The 18,454-nt window shown below is 30.9% G+C and overlaps 2 protein-coding genes across 2 annotated transcripts; one reads left to right on the top strand and one right to left on the bottom strand.

The window, feature by feature from the left end:
- The first annotated feature begins 5,053 nt into the window (after positions 1 to 5,053).
- LOC137827947 (monooxygenase 2) lies at positions 5,054 to 7,044 on the top strand. The gene is given in 6 exon segments (XM_090305280.1): positions 5,054 to 5,171; positions 5,258 to 5,404; positions 5,493 to 5,564; positions 5,693 to 5,855; positions 5,971 to 6,199; positions 6,335 to 7,044. Coding segments are annotated over 6 exon segments (1,245 nt in total). The 5' UTR covers positions 5,054 to 5,091; the 3' UTR covers positions 6,889 to 7,044.
- A 694-nt stretch (positions 7,045 to 7,738) lies between these two features.
- LOC137828346 (mechanosensitive ion channel protein 6) lies at positions 7,739 to 12,138 on the bottom strand. Its single transcript, XM_068634869.2, has 5 exons — positions 9,838 to 12,138; positions 9,604 to 9,727; positions 8,650 to 8,943; positions 8,359 to 8,561; positions 7,739 to 8,263 (listed from the first exon to the last, which is right to left on the bottom strand). The coding sequence occupies exons 1-5, from the start codon at positions 11,682 to 11,684 to the stop codon at positions 7,978 to 7,980; spliced, it is 2,754 nt and encodes a 917-aa protein (XP_068490970.2). The 5' UTR covers positions 11,685 to 12,138; the 3' UTR covers positions 7,739 to 7,977.
- Positions 12,139 to 18,454: the final 6,316 nt, after the last annotated feature.

Genomic DNA, 18,454 nt, shown 5'->3' with positions numbered 1-18,454 from the left:
GGAAATTCGGAACTCATAACTCAATTTTGAATATGGTCATCCGGAAGCTTAAATGAAGTACGAAAATAACCTTTGGATATCGAATCCCGGAGTATATAACAATCACTTCCGGATTTCTGCATCCATAAGCAAAAATGAAGCCAAGGGCAATGTTGAGTTTTAAATTTTATGTTGGTGCGTGTTTTAAATGATACGGTGCAGGGAGAAATTGTCTTTGTTGTATTGCGGAATTTTTTATCTGGAATCAAATTTTGATTTTTGTTTTCAAATTTTTATTTCCGGAACACAATAATTTCTTCTGGATCTCTTTTTCCAGAATTTGAATTTTTTTTTCAAAATGTATTATTTCCAATTTCAGATTTTTATTTTCGAAATGAATGACATTTTTTTAAAATTAAAATTATATTGGGTGCATGTTCAAAAAATTAGGTGTAGGAAGAATTTGCCCCAACCTTCTACCCATTTGACCCTATTCGGCCCAATCTTATTGTGCCTCCTAAGTTCTAAGCGGATTGCCAAAGGAACCACCAAATTAACAAGGACAAAGAATAATATTATATCAGAAATGTAAAATTAATTATAATATATGTATTACTATAAATTTCAACCATGAACAAAATATTATTTTTTGGTAGAGTGGTTTCTTTATCAAATTTGAAAGTCTATTTTTATTTGTTGTTAATATAAAGCCTCACCCAATAAAATAAATTGTGGACTTCATTGTTATATAAAATCATCATAAAAAGAACATATATCTAATAATCATATATGCTATTGTAAATTTGAATTAATTTTATTATGTTTTTGTCAACTGACTTAACTAATGCGAGTAATCGGTTATCATTCCAAGTGTTTCGTTGGTTTACAAATTTAATTTCTTATGTCACAATGTCAATTGTTAAAAATTACAAAATAAACAAAAATATATGCGTATATTGACAATATATGTTTATGTAAGCACATATATAAATGCATTTTTCTATGTATTATCTTCGTTTAAGTGTAATGAAATTTACTCAATATTTTATAAAGTGATTTATAATAAAATAGAATATTAAAATATACATAACTTCATGCGTCACGCATAAATAAAAAGGATAATATATGATTTTGAGATAACAAAATATATTTACAAATAACAATTTTGGAAAAAAATTCATAAGATATTTTATGGAAGTTTAAGTAACATCTATTGACAAACACAACATATAGTTTGTCATTACTAGAAATATGAAATGGAAGGTAAATTCCAACATTGAGTATAATTTGTTTCTATGATTTATTTATAAAAATTGCAAAACTTAGTTTCACATTAAATCGCTCCCTAGTAAGCAAGAAATAGATCAACACTTTCTATTATTTTATGTTTAATTATTGGTAAGAAAAATATTTTTCCAACATGATTATATGTCGGGATTTCAATATCCAATATGTTTATAATCTTATCTCATTACATAACCTATATTTAGGGTTTATGTTTCGTAAAACATTAATAGTGCACCTTTTGTAACCTTTAAAATACGAGTGACAAGCAACCTTGACTAATGGAGTGCAAATACGTGTGTTGGTATAAATAATGTGTGTTTCCTTCAACATCATTAAATGACATCAGATTATGTTGTTTATCTAAAAAATTATCGATAAACATATTATTAAGTTTTTCAATATCTTCCTATTTTATAGTCAAAATGGCTTTATGAATCACTTAAGATGCATCTGATTTATGAAAATTCAATTGGAAAGATATTTATTGTATAAATTTTTGTATTTAACTCTCTTCTTCCCATGACACTTCATGTTTTTATTTTACCATACCATCAAAATTTGTAGGTTTAATCTCATCTTCACGATATTTTGCAAAAAGTTGTGATGTTGTAATAATCTCATATTGTGTTATAAATGCAACACCCTCTATGTTACTCCATAAGAGGAGTTAACCATATGAAAAAAAAATCTTTGCATTTATACCTTTTTGAACAATTTACAATACCTTCACAAAAATCCTCTCCTTATATCATACATTTTTTTCTCAAATAAAACATCACAATCCATAATGTTTTTTTAATTATCGATATGTTTCTAAAATATATTTGTTAATAATGAGTGTCTCGTTCCAAATAAGGGTTATGAAAGTAAATTTATGCCATTAGTGTATTTTTTATCACTAAAATTTAATTTATGGTATTTCATAATTTAATTATAGTTCTTCAACTTTTTTATTAAAAGAAAAATAATCTACACACCCTACACTTATTTTCTTTTCAAAAAAATAATTATTATAATAATTACTGAAAAAATAGTATTATTAAACTATCAAAATATTTTTATTAAAAGTAATTATAACAAAAAATTATCGTAGGTAATTTTTTTATTGTGTAGGTAGTTTTTATTGTGAGTAGTTATATGAATTTAAAGGAGTAGTTAGTTACTTAGAAGGTGAAATTGTAATAAATCATATGCACATCCTTTATATATATATAATATCTAACTAATTAATTAATAGTGTAAAATTTGTACACTTAATATATTAATTAGTATTATTATCAGTCAATTAATCATCCTTATTGATTTTTAAGTTAAAAAAGAAAAATATGTTTGGCAGAAAGGATGCTTATGGGTATGAATACTCATTAATTTAGGATAATTCCATACAACTCTCACAATTGCGTAAAATAATTTCAGTGTTTTAATCAAACTTAAATCAACCGGATTCATCGAGTTTTGTTATTGAACCAGTAAATCAATTTAACTTATCAATTAATATAATTTTTTTATGGTAATTTATTATATATATATATATACAATAATAATGATAATAATAAATATTAAAATAAACCACATACATTAAACATCCTTTATACGAGCATTATTCCGTGTTCTCACCATGTAGCACAAATACAAATACGGACACGGAAATACCTATAATCTCTAAAATGTAGTATATGATGACACGGATCTATATATTATATAATTTTGAATTATATAAATTAAAAATAAATATTTATGTGTAAAAGTATGTTTCGGTTTCTTTTGGGAGCAGAAATATATTTGTCATGACTGATTCAAAATAATTTGTTTCTTATTTTTATAATCATAATAAAAATTTATATAATAAATTTGAATTTTTAGAAAATTATTATATTTATACCTTTTAAAATTGTGTTAGAACAGTGTTAGAATTTTCAAAAATCCAACAAATATTTTTTGAATTGAACACTTCATCAATAAGTGTCCTACGAGTGTCTACGTCCATTTAAGAGAAGTGTTTGAGCCTTATATCACCACAATCATGAAATAAAAACCAATTTTTACATACCAAAATAATTAGTTACAATAGTAACTAAAATAGAGACCATTTTAAAAATTAAAAAAAAGATGGTTTCTAAATTAGTTTTTATTATTTGTTATTATTGTTAAATAATTTATAAATTGATATTAAATTAGCAACTAAGGTTTTAACTACCAATTATTTAGTTTATAAATTTGGTAGCAAAAACATTGGTCGCTAATTAGATATCAATTTAAAAATTATTTAATAATAATAAAAATTAATAAAAATTAATTTAAAAACTAAATTTTTTTCAGTTTCTAAAATAGTCTATAATTTAGTTACTATTAAAACTAATTATTTTGATTTCTATTACAAATTGATTTTTCTTTCATGATAAAAGAATGCTGAATATGCAGAAAAAACAGCAAAAAGTACATATGACAGCAGCCCCTACCCCATATATATATATATGACAGGACACAAACCATGAATAAATGATTGCTGCAGATTATGCAGAAAAGCAGCAAGAAAAACAAATAACAGCAGCCCTACCCGTACTCCATATGACACGACACATGAGTGACAGCTATTTCATTACTTTTCCAGCAGCATAGGGACCACAATTTTCCTGATGTACTTCCCCACCCAACCACAACCACAATCACTCAAAAATTAGTATGATTTTCAAAGCACGAATGATTTGTTTGTTGTTATTTTAACCAATATGGAGATGTTTTGTTAATCGTTTTTATATATTTAATTAAGAGATCTACTGAAAAGGAGATTTAAATGCATAACAGACAAAAATAATACCAATAACTAATTTACACACTATTCCAATACCTGTCTTATGTAATGTAAGTATCCCATTTCAATATTTTTCTACAGTAAAAATCAATACTCACTTAAATAAACTGTTATGCCTTTAAAATATCAAAAACGTTTTGTTAACATTGCACCAGCAAAAAATAATTACGTGTCAATGACAATTTTGTAACAATAATGATTTCAGAAGTCGGAGACTACTTCTCGAAACTCTTGTCCATCACCATCGAGGACTACTCCGGTGACTCTCATCTCCATATCCTGGCTCCTTTGCCTCCTCCACGAGTTCCTCTGCTGCGAGGTCGAATTGAAAGTTGTTGTTCTCATGGATCACGACTCCTCCCACATCACCAAGCAAAATCTTCATTGACGCACTCGACGTGACGGCACACCGGGAACAACTCCGCCGTTAACAACAAGGATCGCGTGCGGTCGCTGTCATGGACAATGGCGCGGAACTGATCGATGTCGAAACAAATCCACACGACTCTCAAAATGCTGCCATTTGATAATTCGACTGTCACAAGACCCTTCGCTGCGGGGATCAAAGGCGAAACTCTGAATTTAAACATCGGTTCTTAATAAGAACCCATGTAATATAGCTTGTGTGCGCACAATCTCACTCTGTTACGTTATTGTCACGTTTACTACGTCAAATGTGTTACTGTCAGAGCGTGTCAATATATCATGACTCTTAAAATATTTATACATGTATATGTAATTTGGAAAGATAAACATATGGTGGTTTTTTATAAATAAAAAGATGAAAGTGGTCTAAAAAATTTGAAATTAACTATATTATTCTTATGTATAAACATTAATAAGTAATTTATGATGATAATTATTTACAAATATGCTCACATCTTATGTATCTCTTTTATTTTTAAATTTAACTATGCCAACCTTCTCTTCATCTTTATCCAACTACTTATATATATATAAACACTACTTAGCTGGATCACTCAATCCAATTGAAGGGAGACACAGCATTAGCAATGGAAAGGGAATTAGTTGAGGATATTGTGATTGTGGGAGCTGGAATTGCTGGCCTCACAACATCCTTAGGACTTCACAGGTATCTTTTCCACTTCCTTCACTACCAACTATGTTTCTATGTTTCTATCTCTTCATTTTTCTTTTATGTTTCATTTATGCTCACAGGTTGGGTATCCCAAGTTTGGTCTTGGAATCTTCGGATACTTTAAGGGTCACTGGCTTTGCTTTGTCCGTATGGGAAAATGCTTGGAAGGCTTTGGATGCTGTCGGTGTTGGAGACATACTCCGCGACCAACATCTCCAGCTAGATGGGTATGTGCACCCACATCTTTTAAACTTTCTCTTTTCTTACTATTTTTCATTTTTCTGTAAGCTAAACTACTGCAAAATTGGACTACAGGATTGCCATCACTTCATTGGTTACAGGGCAACGAACAGCATCCATGCCTCTCAGAGCAACACCAAACCTCAAGTAACTATACTCTTTGAATTACTGTGCCTAAATCTTTGAATTCACTTGTAGAGGCTGATGGAAAAAAGCCATGCTTCTTAAATTTTATCCAAATTCTTTCTGTGATTGGTGTTTTTGTGATGCTGTAGAGATATTGAACTTCGATCTGTTAGAAGGAGGCCAATGTTGGAAGTCCTTGTGAATGAGCTTCCAAGAGGCACGGTCAGATATTTGTCAAAAGTTGTTGCTATTGAGGAATCTGGCTTCTATAAGATACTCCATCTTGCTGACGGGACAACCATCAAAACCAAGGTAAATAGTATGTGTGACATTTCATGAGAAATAAGCAAGGATATTTCATGTATAACAATTATGAACCCAAATGAATGAACTTGAATTAATGCATGGATGTTTGCAATTGAAAAAGGTATTGATTGGGTGTGATGGAGTGAACTCCTTGGTGGCAAAGTGGCTAGGCTTCAAGGAGGCCTCTTTTACTGGGAGATATGCAATCAGGGGTTGTGCAGAGTTCAAGACCAACCATGGGTTTGAGCCCACGTTCACCCGGTTTTTTGGCAATGGTATTCGAGCTGGTGCTGTTCCTTGTGATGAAAAGACGGTGTGCTGGTTTTTCAATTGGAAACCCACCAGCCAAGGTTATTTTTCACAAACACAAGTTCTTTACTGTGGAAACTTGTATTGAGAAAATATCATATCATATCATTCATTCACTAGATATGGTAAAGACATTCAAAATATGCTTACGGTTGTCACCTTTGATTTCCTTGCAGAGAAAGAGCTAGCAGAGAACCCTGCCTAACTGAAACAATATGTGTTAAAAAAGCTTGAGAACATGCCAAGTGATGCTAGAGCCTTCATAGAAAAAACGGAAGAAGAGAGTTTAATATCAGCTCCACTGAGATATAGACATCCCTGGGATCTGATGATGGGGAATATTAGTAAGGGCAATGTTTGCATTGCTGGAGATGCTCTCCACCCCATGACTCCTGACCTTGGGCAGGGAGGGTGTTGTGCTTTAGAGGATGGGGTTGTTTTAGCCAGATGCTTGGCTGAGGCCTTTTCCAAAGAAGCAGGAAGAGATATGAAAGAGAAAGATGAAGAAGAGGTGCATTACAAAAGGATTGAGGAAAGCTTGAAGAAATATGCAAGGGAGAGAAGATTGAGAAGCATTGATGTCACTGCTACAGATTATATGTTGGGTCGTATTCAGCAGACTGAGTCCAAAATTGTTACTTTTTTGAGGGAAAACATCTTGGCTACATTCTTAGCTAGTCAAATTTTGAACAAGACAGGTTATGATTGTGGAACATTAAATAGCTCTTAGCCACGCAGTTATCTTGTAACATGATTGGTAATGGATGAGTTACTTATCCTACTCTGACTTAAATGTTGCACTTATCCTACTCTGACTTAAATGTTGCAATATATGTCTGTATTTGACTGCTATTCTTAAATGGGATATGGGGGCTTTCTTTGCTAATATTTTTCTGAAATACTAAATACAGTGTCATCCTCATGTTACATTCCCTTATAAGTAATGTTGTTAAATTATTTAGTATACATACACAGATATGTTTCAATACTTTTTTTAGCAAAAACATATATCTGGTTGAAAAAATTTGTTTTTTCATTTTTATAGTTAAAATAAAAATTTGTATAATAAATTTGAGTTTTAAAAAAAAGTAATGTACATGTTAAAATTATCAGAAATTCAACAAATGCACTTTACTAATATAATACGTATTCTACAAGTATAGTAATACGTATTCTACAAGTATAGTAATACGTATTCTACAAGTATAGTACGAATATCAGTGTCGTACGATTGTCAATATTCGATATGTGTGTCCGACTCAGACACACCATTTAAGAGACCAAGTATCATTGTTGCTAAATCATTACTTTTTTCACTAATATCCTCTGATATAGAATAATAAACAATTTTATATTGATAACAACATCTTGTTTATCTCCCCTGATTCTGAATAAACATAAAACTATTCAGTATCTTCAAAATAAGTGCATTAATATGAAGAGATAAGAGGAAAATATGCATTGCAAACTTTGATTTGGTTGAGTTTCAGAATTTTGAAACGCGTGGATTTATAAGATATCTCTCTTTATGTTGGGGGAAAGGCAAGGTAGAAACAGGGAACTTGGAGTGAATGTGATAGTGAAAGTATAAAGAAGGTAGCCATTAATACTACTGATTTCAACACAACTAGTACATGAGAAAGACATACATGGAAAAACTACAGACTAAACTTGGTACATATGAGACTAATCTAACTAAAAAAGACCAAAGACATTCTCTTTACACATGCTATCCTGCTAAAATATAGGATTTCCTAGCAGTTAGTGCCGCGGTATTCCACACAAAATGGAGCTATGAATTACATGAATTTGCTTCTACTCAACCTTGAATTGTTGACCAACTAGGTGGAAGCCGTTCAGAAGAGGTAGGCACTGATCTCACGTTAATGTCCATGGGAAGGAGACGGTAGTTAAGGTCCAGCTCCCTGAAAGTCTTGAGCAACTCTTCAAGCAAAAGGGATCTCCTTATATACCTTTCTCCCTGATCTTGGAAGTTCATTTTATGATTTGGCCAGATAGCCATTTTCACCATGTTTAATTGATCATAATCCCTGATTACTATGATAGGTGAAGGATACCAGTGCTCCTTCTTGTTTTCACAGAAACTGCATTGTGACCATAAGTAGTTTCAACTTTCAAGCACTCAGATAACAAAAAGGAAACAACAAGACAAAAGAGACAGACATTTTTCAGCACATACCTGTTTATTCTGTGTTTAATGAGTGAAATCTTTTCAACTGGGGTGCATATGTGTACATAGAATTCGATAATATCTGACATGTCAGGACTCCTGTAGTAGTTAAATATAGCCTTGGTGGCAAGGACACTGTTGGGGATGATCACCTTATGATTATCAAATTTCAGAAATATGGTTGTCAATATGTTCATTTCTTCTACCACCATCTGAAATTGGTGAGCAAACATGAGGGAGAAATTAGGCTCTGTCTGCATGAAAACAGAATCTGTAAACTGGTGAATGGATGAACATTACCTGAACCCCATCAATTTCACATCTATCTCCCACGTCAAATGGGTGCATGACAAATAGGAAAATAATTGCTTCAAATATGGTCTTGCAGGTGTTTCCAAATATAAATGTAACCAAGACAACCTGGGAACTCAAAAAGACAAGAAATTTGGTGGTGGCAAGTTCCAATATCAAGAGCCAAATAATCAGTACAACAATTGCAACTATAAAATTGAGCATTCTGTGAAGTTTGTTCACTGCCGTTTTTGTGTCATTCAGCGTCAAAGCAAGTGCTCTCCTTTCCCTGAAGGCATTGACCTGAGTAGTTAAATGCAGAATACTGTTGTAAATACTATAAAAGCCAGCATAAACAGTTGCATGTAACCATTAATTAAACATAAACACAATCTGTAAATGCTATAAAAGCAAAGCACAAACTGTTGCATGTAAAAACATCAATCGAAACCAGTCGAGGATAAAAATATTGACTCTGACCTCTGCAAAAATTATTCATAAGAACAAAACTATCTTTTGAAGCATGTGAGAGAACATGACCATGCATCCATTAAAAATGAATTGGAGTAGAAAAATGACATGGGCAAGTTAAATTATATGATGTCAATCTTGTGTGCATTACTGTGTCATCTGTGCAACTGACAGAGACAGATTCTAAGAAATGAATTGGATTCTACTACAACCCCTTCCAACTGAGATTTGGTAAATACACTATTATATGCCAAGGTTTGTGACAAATAAATAATGTCATGGAACCAATACTGAAAATGTAGAAGAAAACATCAAGTAAAGTAATTGAAAAATGAATAGAAAAAGGAGATATAACAGAAACTACATGTTTTCGACACTACAGTAAATATATATATATATATATATATATATATATATATATATATATATATATCCAGTTCTTTTCTTCAAATTGTGCTGCATATGTTATATGTTATGTTAGTTAATTCTCACCACCCAGTTCTTCAAGGCTCCTTTGCCTATTCTCCCAGAATCAGATGCTCCTTCAAAGAGATTCATGGTTTTTGCAGCTTCGTCTTCTTGCATAAATCGCATCAAGTCATCCGGGTATATATACCTGCAAAGCAGAAAGCAATGAGAAAACGGAAAAAAGGATTCTACAAACTAGAAAAAGTTGAAATTATGGAAAATTGTATGTAGCAAACAACAGATGAAGGTACAAGTAACCTGCACCCACGCCTAGCAACATTGTGAAATATTTTCTTAGCAGCAGCTTTTGCCTCGTTTTCACTTCTAATTTGTGTGGCATTCTCATCATCATTGGCGCTATCAATTATCTGTTCATCCAAGGTACTCAAAGCCCCATGCCGGACCATGTTCATCAACCTTTTCATATTCCAGGCAGAGATATTCTTGGGGTTGAGCTTATGCAGGTTATCAATGGTGATGACATTACCATCATCGGATCTCTTAGAAAGAGGCCGAGAAAACTTGCCACTCTTTCCTCTGGGGCTCTTGAGCACTCCACTCCTGATCCTCCCACTCTTGATATTAGAAAAAGCAGTTTCTCTGAGGTCAGGGGGTATGGTAACCCCAGCATTCTGCAGCTTCTGAACCTCATCAGCAAGCCTCTCCTCCTCCTCCTCTGCCCTCTGAATCTCCACCAATGGAGGCCCCGAAAGCGTCTCGATCACAAACTGATTGAACAGTGACTCCTGAATCCTATCAAAGTAGGTACTGACATGGAAAGAAGAGGCCAAGACCTTAACCATGAGAGTCTTCAGCAACCACACCAGAGTCCCCACAAGGAAACACACCAACACCTTGTTAACATACTCAAGGATATCACTGTTGGTCTCCCTCTGCACCCTCTGATCAAACAACAAATGCCATGCAATCAACACCAGCCCCAACCAAACACAATTCTGAACCGCTTTCCTCACACCGTACACAAAATACAGCACCCTTTTTCTCAAGAGGAAGTTCCTCTCAATGAAGAACACAGCAATTCTAACAACCCAATCAGACACCAATCTCCCACAGATCAAAACCAGAACCATAACCTCCCATTTCCACAACTTGAGCTGCCACAGATGCTTCCTCCTCAGAAGGGGAATGCAGAGGGTGGTTATCAACAACCCAATGATCAGAATCAAACTCACCCACTCCAGAAGAATCCAGAAGCTGAAATGGGTCTGGGTAAACTCATCAGGAATATCCTCTTCCAGAAACGGGTCGTCTTCCTCCTCATCACCCTTTTTTCCCAAAAACCCGGAAACGAGCTGACCCGATTTCATGACCCGCCCCGATCTTCTGTCGTGTTCCTCTGGCGGGTCCATCAACCTGGATCTCGTTTTGGCCTTCAACAACGCGGATTTTCTCTGCATGGAGAGGTTTCTCTCGAAGGAGGCGTTTGAGGTGCAGCGAAGGACCTCGCTGTCGCTGACGGGAGACGGCGAGGGCGAGCGGCGACGGTCGTACTGCGGCACCTGCGGAGGGCGTTGGAAGTCCGTCATCGTCGGCGATTCCTTGCTGTGCCTTCTCCTGAAGGCCTCGGTCTGCGGTTCGAGGAGAGTCGAATTGGAAAGGGGTTCGTCGAAGGAGACCTTCAGCTCCCTGGACACGCGAAGGTTCACCGGCGACTCCTCCACCGGCGTCAACCTCCGCTCGTCGGCGTCGCGCTGGAGCTCCTCCATTTCCAAATCCATGTCCAGCTGCATCTCCCCGGAGGCCCGCTGCTTGTGGAGGAACCGCCCTATCAGCTGCGACGGCGGGTCCTCCGTCTGCCGAAAATCAAAACTCTGGTCGCTCGCGGCGGCGGCGGAGGAGGAGCTTTCGCCCTTCCAAAACTCGTAGCTGGACTCGCGCCAAATCCTGTTGCCCTGCGGGGGGTTGGCGCCGTCGTCTATCTTGACGACGTAGTCGCCGGCGGGCATTGCGGTGTGGCGGTGCGATTCTTGGTCGAGGAGAATAGGCAGCTGCTCGTGGTCGGAATCGTGGTTTCCGGCGCCGGAAAACCTTTTTGACTGTTTGAACGAACCATAAGATTTGAAGGACTTCCTGATAGATTGCATCAGGGTTAAAGGCACAGATTAATGCTTCTCTTTCTCTTCAAATAATATTAATAATAATAATAATAATAATCATCATAATAATAATAAAAATTCATACTATCATAACAATATCAACATCCAATAAAATAAAATTTTATTTTCATAAAGTGGATCCGCGAAAGAGAAAGAAAGTGAGAGTTTTAGTGACCAAGAAAAATCAAAAAAATAAAAATACGAATGGTTTTTTTGCTTTTGAGAATAGAAAATTGAAGGGTTGAAATTTGAAAGTGTCTTTGGTGTTGACGCGTGTTCTTGATCTTCTTCAGACCATTTATGTTGTTCTTAAATAGATTGCATGCGATGTTAGGTTAAGTAGTGTTCGTGTTCGTGTTCGTGTGAGACGGTGGGAATAGAAAACGTTTTCGTTCTTGTTGATGATGTGACGATGTTTCTCGAACATCCGCGTATGTCTTCTGCGATGTGGGCTCCAGCTGTGACATTTTTGTTATTTTTGTTATTTTGACAACTTGCACTGATTTATAATATTATTTTTTATTTAAACTATCAGTTTTTCTTTATATAAAAATGATAAAATGTATTTTTTTATACTATGAATTACATGTTAATATAATATTGTTGTAAAAAAATGGTTTGAGAAATAATTTAAAACAAAAAGTGGGTCAATTTGAAATCAATGTAACCCAGATGAGAGCTTTTTCCTTTTTGGCTAAGAAAGGTCCAAGATTTTTTATAGCTTTCTACCCTGATTTACACTGTTAAATTAATCACTAACTTATAAGCACTCATAAACACCTCACATGTTGTTCTTTCTCATTGCCAGTGAGTCAAGATCAAGTGTAAACAAAATGAGTTTGGCTTGGCTTAGATAGCAAAGCAAAATTATTAAAGTTAAAGAAGTGTAATTTAAGTCTAATATAATTTCATAATATGGGACAAAGTGTATATTAATGAGTGTTTGTTGAACTTATCAAAGTATCTGCTATTAAATCATCCATAATATATAATCTCATACACGAGTTGTTAGTCTCCGCGTGAAGATGGTGAATTGAAGATCCTTCATCATCAAGATTAGGACGTTTCATATTTTATAAATAAATACAAATCTCACCTTATAAACTTGGTTTTATAAAGTTGAGTTAAATTTTCTTAATAATAAAAAAATGTGAAAATTATTAAAGTTAAAAAGTTTACTTAAGTACAACTCAACCTCATAATATTGACGGAAAACAATGATTAAGTCCACTCACTAAACCATGATGTCTACTCAGCCTAACTCAATTGGTTCTGATTTCATATTCAACAAATACAGTATCAGAATGATTTAAAATCTATTTGTTAAGTTTATCAAACCATTCATTCTCGAATTATTAACAGACAATTTATAATACATAATCGCATGTACGAGTAGTCTCAACGTAAATAAAATAAAATGTTCTACAGATTCCACATTAACTAAAACATTTTATACTTTATAAATATAAACAAATTTTATCTTATAAAACAATTTTATACCTTATAAACCAAATTAATGAAATTGAATTAGGTTTTTTTGTTATTCAGTTAGGTTTTCATAATAATAAAAGAAAGAAAACGGTAAAGCTAAGGATGAAAAGGTGAACATAAAGACAAAGAATGTCAGAAACATAACTAACTTACGTGTTCATTTGGCATGTGATGTCTACAGAAAAAGTATATTATAATAATAACGTAAGATTGATGGTGTAATATTGTATTGTTGAAGAAGAATAGGTGTACCTAAAAGACATGCATGCACGAACATTCATGTGCTGTGAATGCTGCAAAACACCAGGTGTTCACTGTTGCCGCCATTAACGCTTCTCCTTCTCTCTTTTCCACCACCCTTTTTCATTTTATACTCATACAATACTTTTCTTTTATCACTACAACCAAACAAATATTCATTTTAGGAAAATGTTATTTTTATAATTGTATAGTAAAAATGATTTGTTACAGTGTAATTTTAGAATTGTTTTATCTTTTTTAATTTCATGTTTTAGTAAAACCAAATTCTCTTTCCAATTATAATGTGATGTGGTGTTGTAACATTCTTAATTTTAATATGTTTTGTAATCGTGATTTTGTTATATCAAGTATAATAAGTTTAATTCGTAATTTTGTTTTTGTGCAAAAATAAATAGCTATTTAAAGTGAAATGTTTCTTAATTGTTCTTTTAAACTGCGTATTTTAAAACTTAACTTATTATTTTGTGATTTTATTCAAGTTTGTATGTTTTCATATCGTATTTTTTAAAATTCATATGTTTTACTAGTTTCTAAGATTTAAAATAAAGTGTTGGCGTAGTTTGATTATAATTTTTGCAATAAATTTTGTTTTATTGTGAATAAACCGTAAAACAAATGTGTAAAAACTAAAAATACAATGATAAAATGTGTGGAAAAAAAACTTCAATGACAAAATATCAGAAAATTTAAAATTTAATAATGAAATGCATGAAGAAAAGTTGGAAGTTAATAAACTTGAATTACAAGAAAATCTATTTTTTATTTGTCTCTATAAAAATATTAAAATGACAAAAAAACTTAATAATTATATTAATTAAATTAAATATTATTTTAAAAACTAAAAAATTATTAATATTTTAAAGTAATTTTTATTATTAATAAAAAATTATAAAATAATTTTTAAATTAATATCTAACTATTAGTTAATGTTTTAATTGCTTATTACTACATATTCTAAATTAATAAATTAAAATATAAGTAACTAAAATCTTAATAACTAATTTGAATAAAATTTATAAACTATTTAATAATTTTGTATTAATAATATAAACTATTTTAAATATTAATAATTTTTTAGTTTATAAAATGATTTTTATTTTAGTTAAATAATAATTAATTATTTTTATATATAAAATTATTATTTATTTAATAGTATTTTAGTGAAAACATTGTATTATTATAATTTAGTAATAATATATTAATTAAGTAATTAATCTTACAAGAATTGGAATGTTTTAAAATTCAATACATTCCCATTAATAATATATAATAATTAAATTCTTTAAAAATATTATATTCTCTCACATGAATGAGCTGTAGTGTACCAGAAAATGAGCTGTAATTTAGGAAGTGAAAGAACAAAAATTATTATACATTTGACAAAAATATGTATAAAGAAATAACATAATCATTCTTTTCTTTCATTCAGTCAATAACTAATCTTTTGACTAATATTCAACTCTAGTTTTCCTAAAAAGTCATTTAATAATTCATTTTAATTTCATTAGGATGGTTCAATTTTAAAATGATAAAGAAATATAACTTTTCATGAGTATTGATATATGGATAACTAATATTACTTTTTAATTATTTATTAAAATTATTTTGTTAAAATATTATTTATTACTATTATTATAATAAAAGTGAGTGTTGTATACGTTTCTCATTTCACAAACACAGTGTCCCACACAGGGCCAACATCAATGCAGGGAATGTAGGCAAAACAAAAAACAAAAAATTATAAAAAAATGACAAAATATTTTATTTATTATTTATTTTTCATGTTTTTTTAAATATGTATATGTGACAGACTTTTGTACATTAATTATATCATTTTTCTATAAAGATTCAAATTACTATAATTCATTATATTGTGTGAGATTATCCCTTTTGTTAGACACAATTGATATCACATTTATTTATTTGTTTTAGTTTAAAAAAATAATGGGTTGATGAATATAATTCTTACATTTATTTAAAGATTCGTCTGAGGAATTTCATCTACAGAATCATGACTAATTTCAAATTTAATTCACCTAATAGTTTTGATAAATTTTAACAATGATTCAGAGTTTACTCATTAAATATAAACCTGAAACAAATTGGGAAAAATTATTGATTAAATTATTCAACAGTTTTTATTCTACTTAGAACGTGATATATTCGTATTAATATGCTACAATTTAACTGTATATTTAAATTATTATAAATGTTTATACATATGTTTTGGACATTAATATTATTCAATTGAAATGAATGCATTGGATTGTATTGAAAGCACATGCTTGTGACTTTATAGAATAATTTCAATTGAAATGAATGTGAATTGGATTGTATTGAAACCACATGCTCGTGACTTTATAGAATAAATTCAATTGAAATAAATGCATACTATGTTACATAAGCACAACATTTTTGCAAATTTAAAAGACCCTTTTAGACATGTTGAAAATTTCTCCTTATTTTAATAGAATTTATGACCGGTGAATATTGATAATTGATCCATTGAATATATTCTCATTCCAAAAGTCTTGAAATTATCTTTTTTGAAAATGTAATAAGCTTTAATTATCCACTGGTTGTTTATGTGATAAGTCCTCATTTCATTCTCTATATACAGGAAACTTGTGAGGAAGAAAAAAACAAGAAGAGCAATATAGAGTAGATGAGAGAATAAATATCCCCTATACTTTGAGATTATAAATCATAATGAGAGATTAGAGAAACATTGTATTCAATCATTGTTGGATGAGATTGAGTGTTATCCTCACGGAGTAAGATAAACAAATATTGTAATCCTACTTTCATAGCAAAAATATTCTCTAGACTATGTTCCGTGAGTTTTTATTTATCTAAGTTGAGAAGATTTTCACACCTTACAAATTTTCAATGTCATTATTATAATTTGCTCTATTTTTCTTTTATCGACTTATTATTTCCATTTTGTATCTATAAAAAAAATGGAGAATTAATTTTGATTTTTCCAACAACATACCATGTGATATTTAATATGATTGTTTGAGTATTATATGATATATGCATTGTCTTATATTTTTCGTGACAAAGAATTAAAAAATATGTTTTCATAAAAAAAAACGTTGGTTATTGCATATGTAAAAACAGGTGGTAGAAAGAAGAAGCGTAGGGAAATGAACTAGCCCAAACCTTTTTAAATAAAATAAAAACTGGTGGGTCTATAAGTAAAACAAAGAAGTGGCAAGTAGTAGAAATGTTGGCACAGCCGAAAGGGCCTAGGCTTTTAAAAGAAAGATGGTGTATATATAAAACGTAGTTGGTAAATAGTGGAAATGCTGGGTGAACTGAATGGACCCACATTCCTTTTAAAAGACTGGGGTAAGGATATAAAATGTGGAAGTGTCGAATAGTGTAAATATTGGTCCAAGAGAATGGGCCTAGACTTTTCAGAAAACGATGAATAGAAAAATTGATAGGAATGGAAATATTTCTTCATGCATCCCTATATTTTTTTTCCTGCACCCCTACATTCTATATAATACCAGAACTATCTTTGATAATTTTGGATAATTTCGAAATAAAGGTTCTGTAAGCAAAATGTATTTCTCGAATAGAATTTTCATAAGCAAAATGTTTTTTCAGAATAGAAAATCTAGAAGGCAAAAAATCATTTTGAAATATTGCATTTTTTAATTTCTGAAATGGTAAATAATTAGGACTTTTGCTTACTGCATCCTCATTGTTACTAAATAAACCCCCAAGTACTACTACTAATTATTATTATTATGATAATAATAATGATAATGATAATTTACAAAAGAAGTTATTTTCAAATATGATTTGTAAATTTAAACTATATTCACTTTTTTTAATTAATATACAAGTTGGCTAATTTTTTATTTAAGTTAGCCCATATTTGGTTGTACTAATTTACTGAAAAATGAAAAAGATAAATTTAAAGAGAAAAACAAGGAAACAAAGTTAATAAAAAAGTACACGTTAAACTTATATAATCCAGTTTCTATAATGGATTATGTCTTCATTACATAATTAAATAAAGTATGCCGCTAATATTTTTATTAAAAAATTAAAATATGATATTAAATAAAAAAATTATATATTTCACCTTCTACTCCCTTTATACCAGTTTTTATTTATTTTTAATCTAAAAAAATTATTTTTCTTTTTTTCACTCATTTTCTATTTTGCAGTTCCACACAAAACATTACAAGTTATTGGAGGAGCAAACATTGTGTGTTTTAGTTTTTTACATACATTAAGACATTTTTTCTCTATTGTTTCTTATTTCTTTAAATATAGATAATTTTCGGTGCTACTTTTATATCATGATTATCCAAATAATTTAGACAACTTGGCAACAAAAAATTATGTCTGTAGTTTAGTCGGTAATCATTTTTAAAATGCCCTAGTTAATTGTGGAACTAATGATGTTTAACCGTTATTATTTTCATATTTAATGAGCTATTATTTTTTATTTATTAAAAAGTAAAAAAGTTAGTATTTTTTATATATAATGGTTCCTTCCGAGCGTGTAAACCTATAAATAATTTCCAATTGCTACCAATTTGAATTATGAATGCTTAGTTTTAACTAGACCTACACACTCTTGTTTCATTTCATTTGACTTATGTAGCAATTGTGTTCTAACATATATAGAACATAGAAACACACAGTTATATATTATATAATTATGAATTATATAATTTGACAATAAAGATTTATGTATACAAGTATATTTTAATTTTTTAATAGTAAAAAGATGTTTTCATGGTTGATTCAAAATAATTTGTTCCTTATTTACAATCATAACATTTGATACAATAATTTTGAGTTTTTAAAAAATTGATGTATTTCTCATTTTTAAAATTGTGTTAAAATCATACTAAAGTTGTAAGAAATCCAACAAATATTTTTTTAATTAGACACTTCACTGACACGTATCCTACAAGTATCGGCATCTAATATGTATGTCCGACACGACACACTATTTTAGAGACGTGTCCGAACAA

This window comes from Phaseolus vulgaris, chromosome 7, assembly GCF_051622355.1.
Source record: "Phaseolus vulgaris cultivar YP4 chromosome 7, ASM5162235v1, whole genome shotgun sequence".
NCBI classification, from domain to species: Eukaryota; Viridiplantae; Streptophyta; class Magnoliopsida; order Fabales; family Fabaceae; genus Phaseolus; species Phaseolus vulgaris.
Note: the sequence above shows the minus strand (reverse complement) of the source record. Positions and strands in the feature narration are given on the sequence as shown.

What these genes read in the sequence shown, in the direction of transcription:
- LOC137828346 (XM_068634869.2), bottom strand. Translation starts at nt 11,684, where the DNA reads ATGCAATCTATCAGGAAGTCCTTCAAATCTTATGGTTCGTTCAAACAG. An exon ending in GTTGCTAGGCGTGGGTGCAG is followed by an intron (nt 9,728 to 9,837) that starts GTTACTTGTACC and finishes TCTGCTTTGCAG; the next exon opens with GTATATATACCCGGATGACT. An exon ending in ATTAAACACAGAATAAACAG is followed by an intron (nt 8,264 to 8,358) that starts GTATGTGCTGAA and finishes GTCACAATGCAG; the next exon opens with TTTCTGTGAAAACAAGAAGG.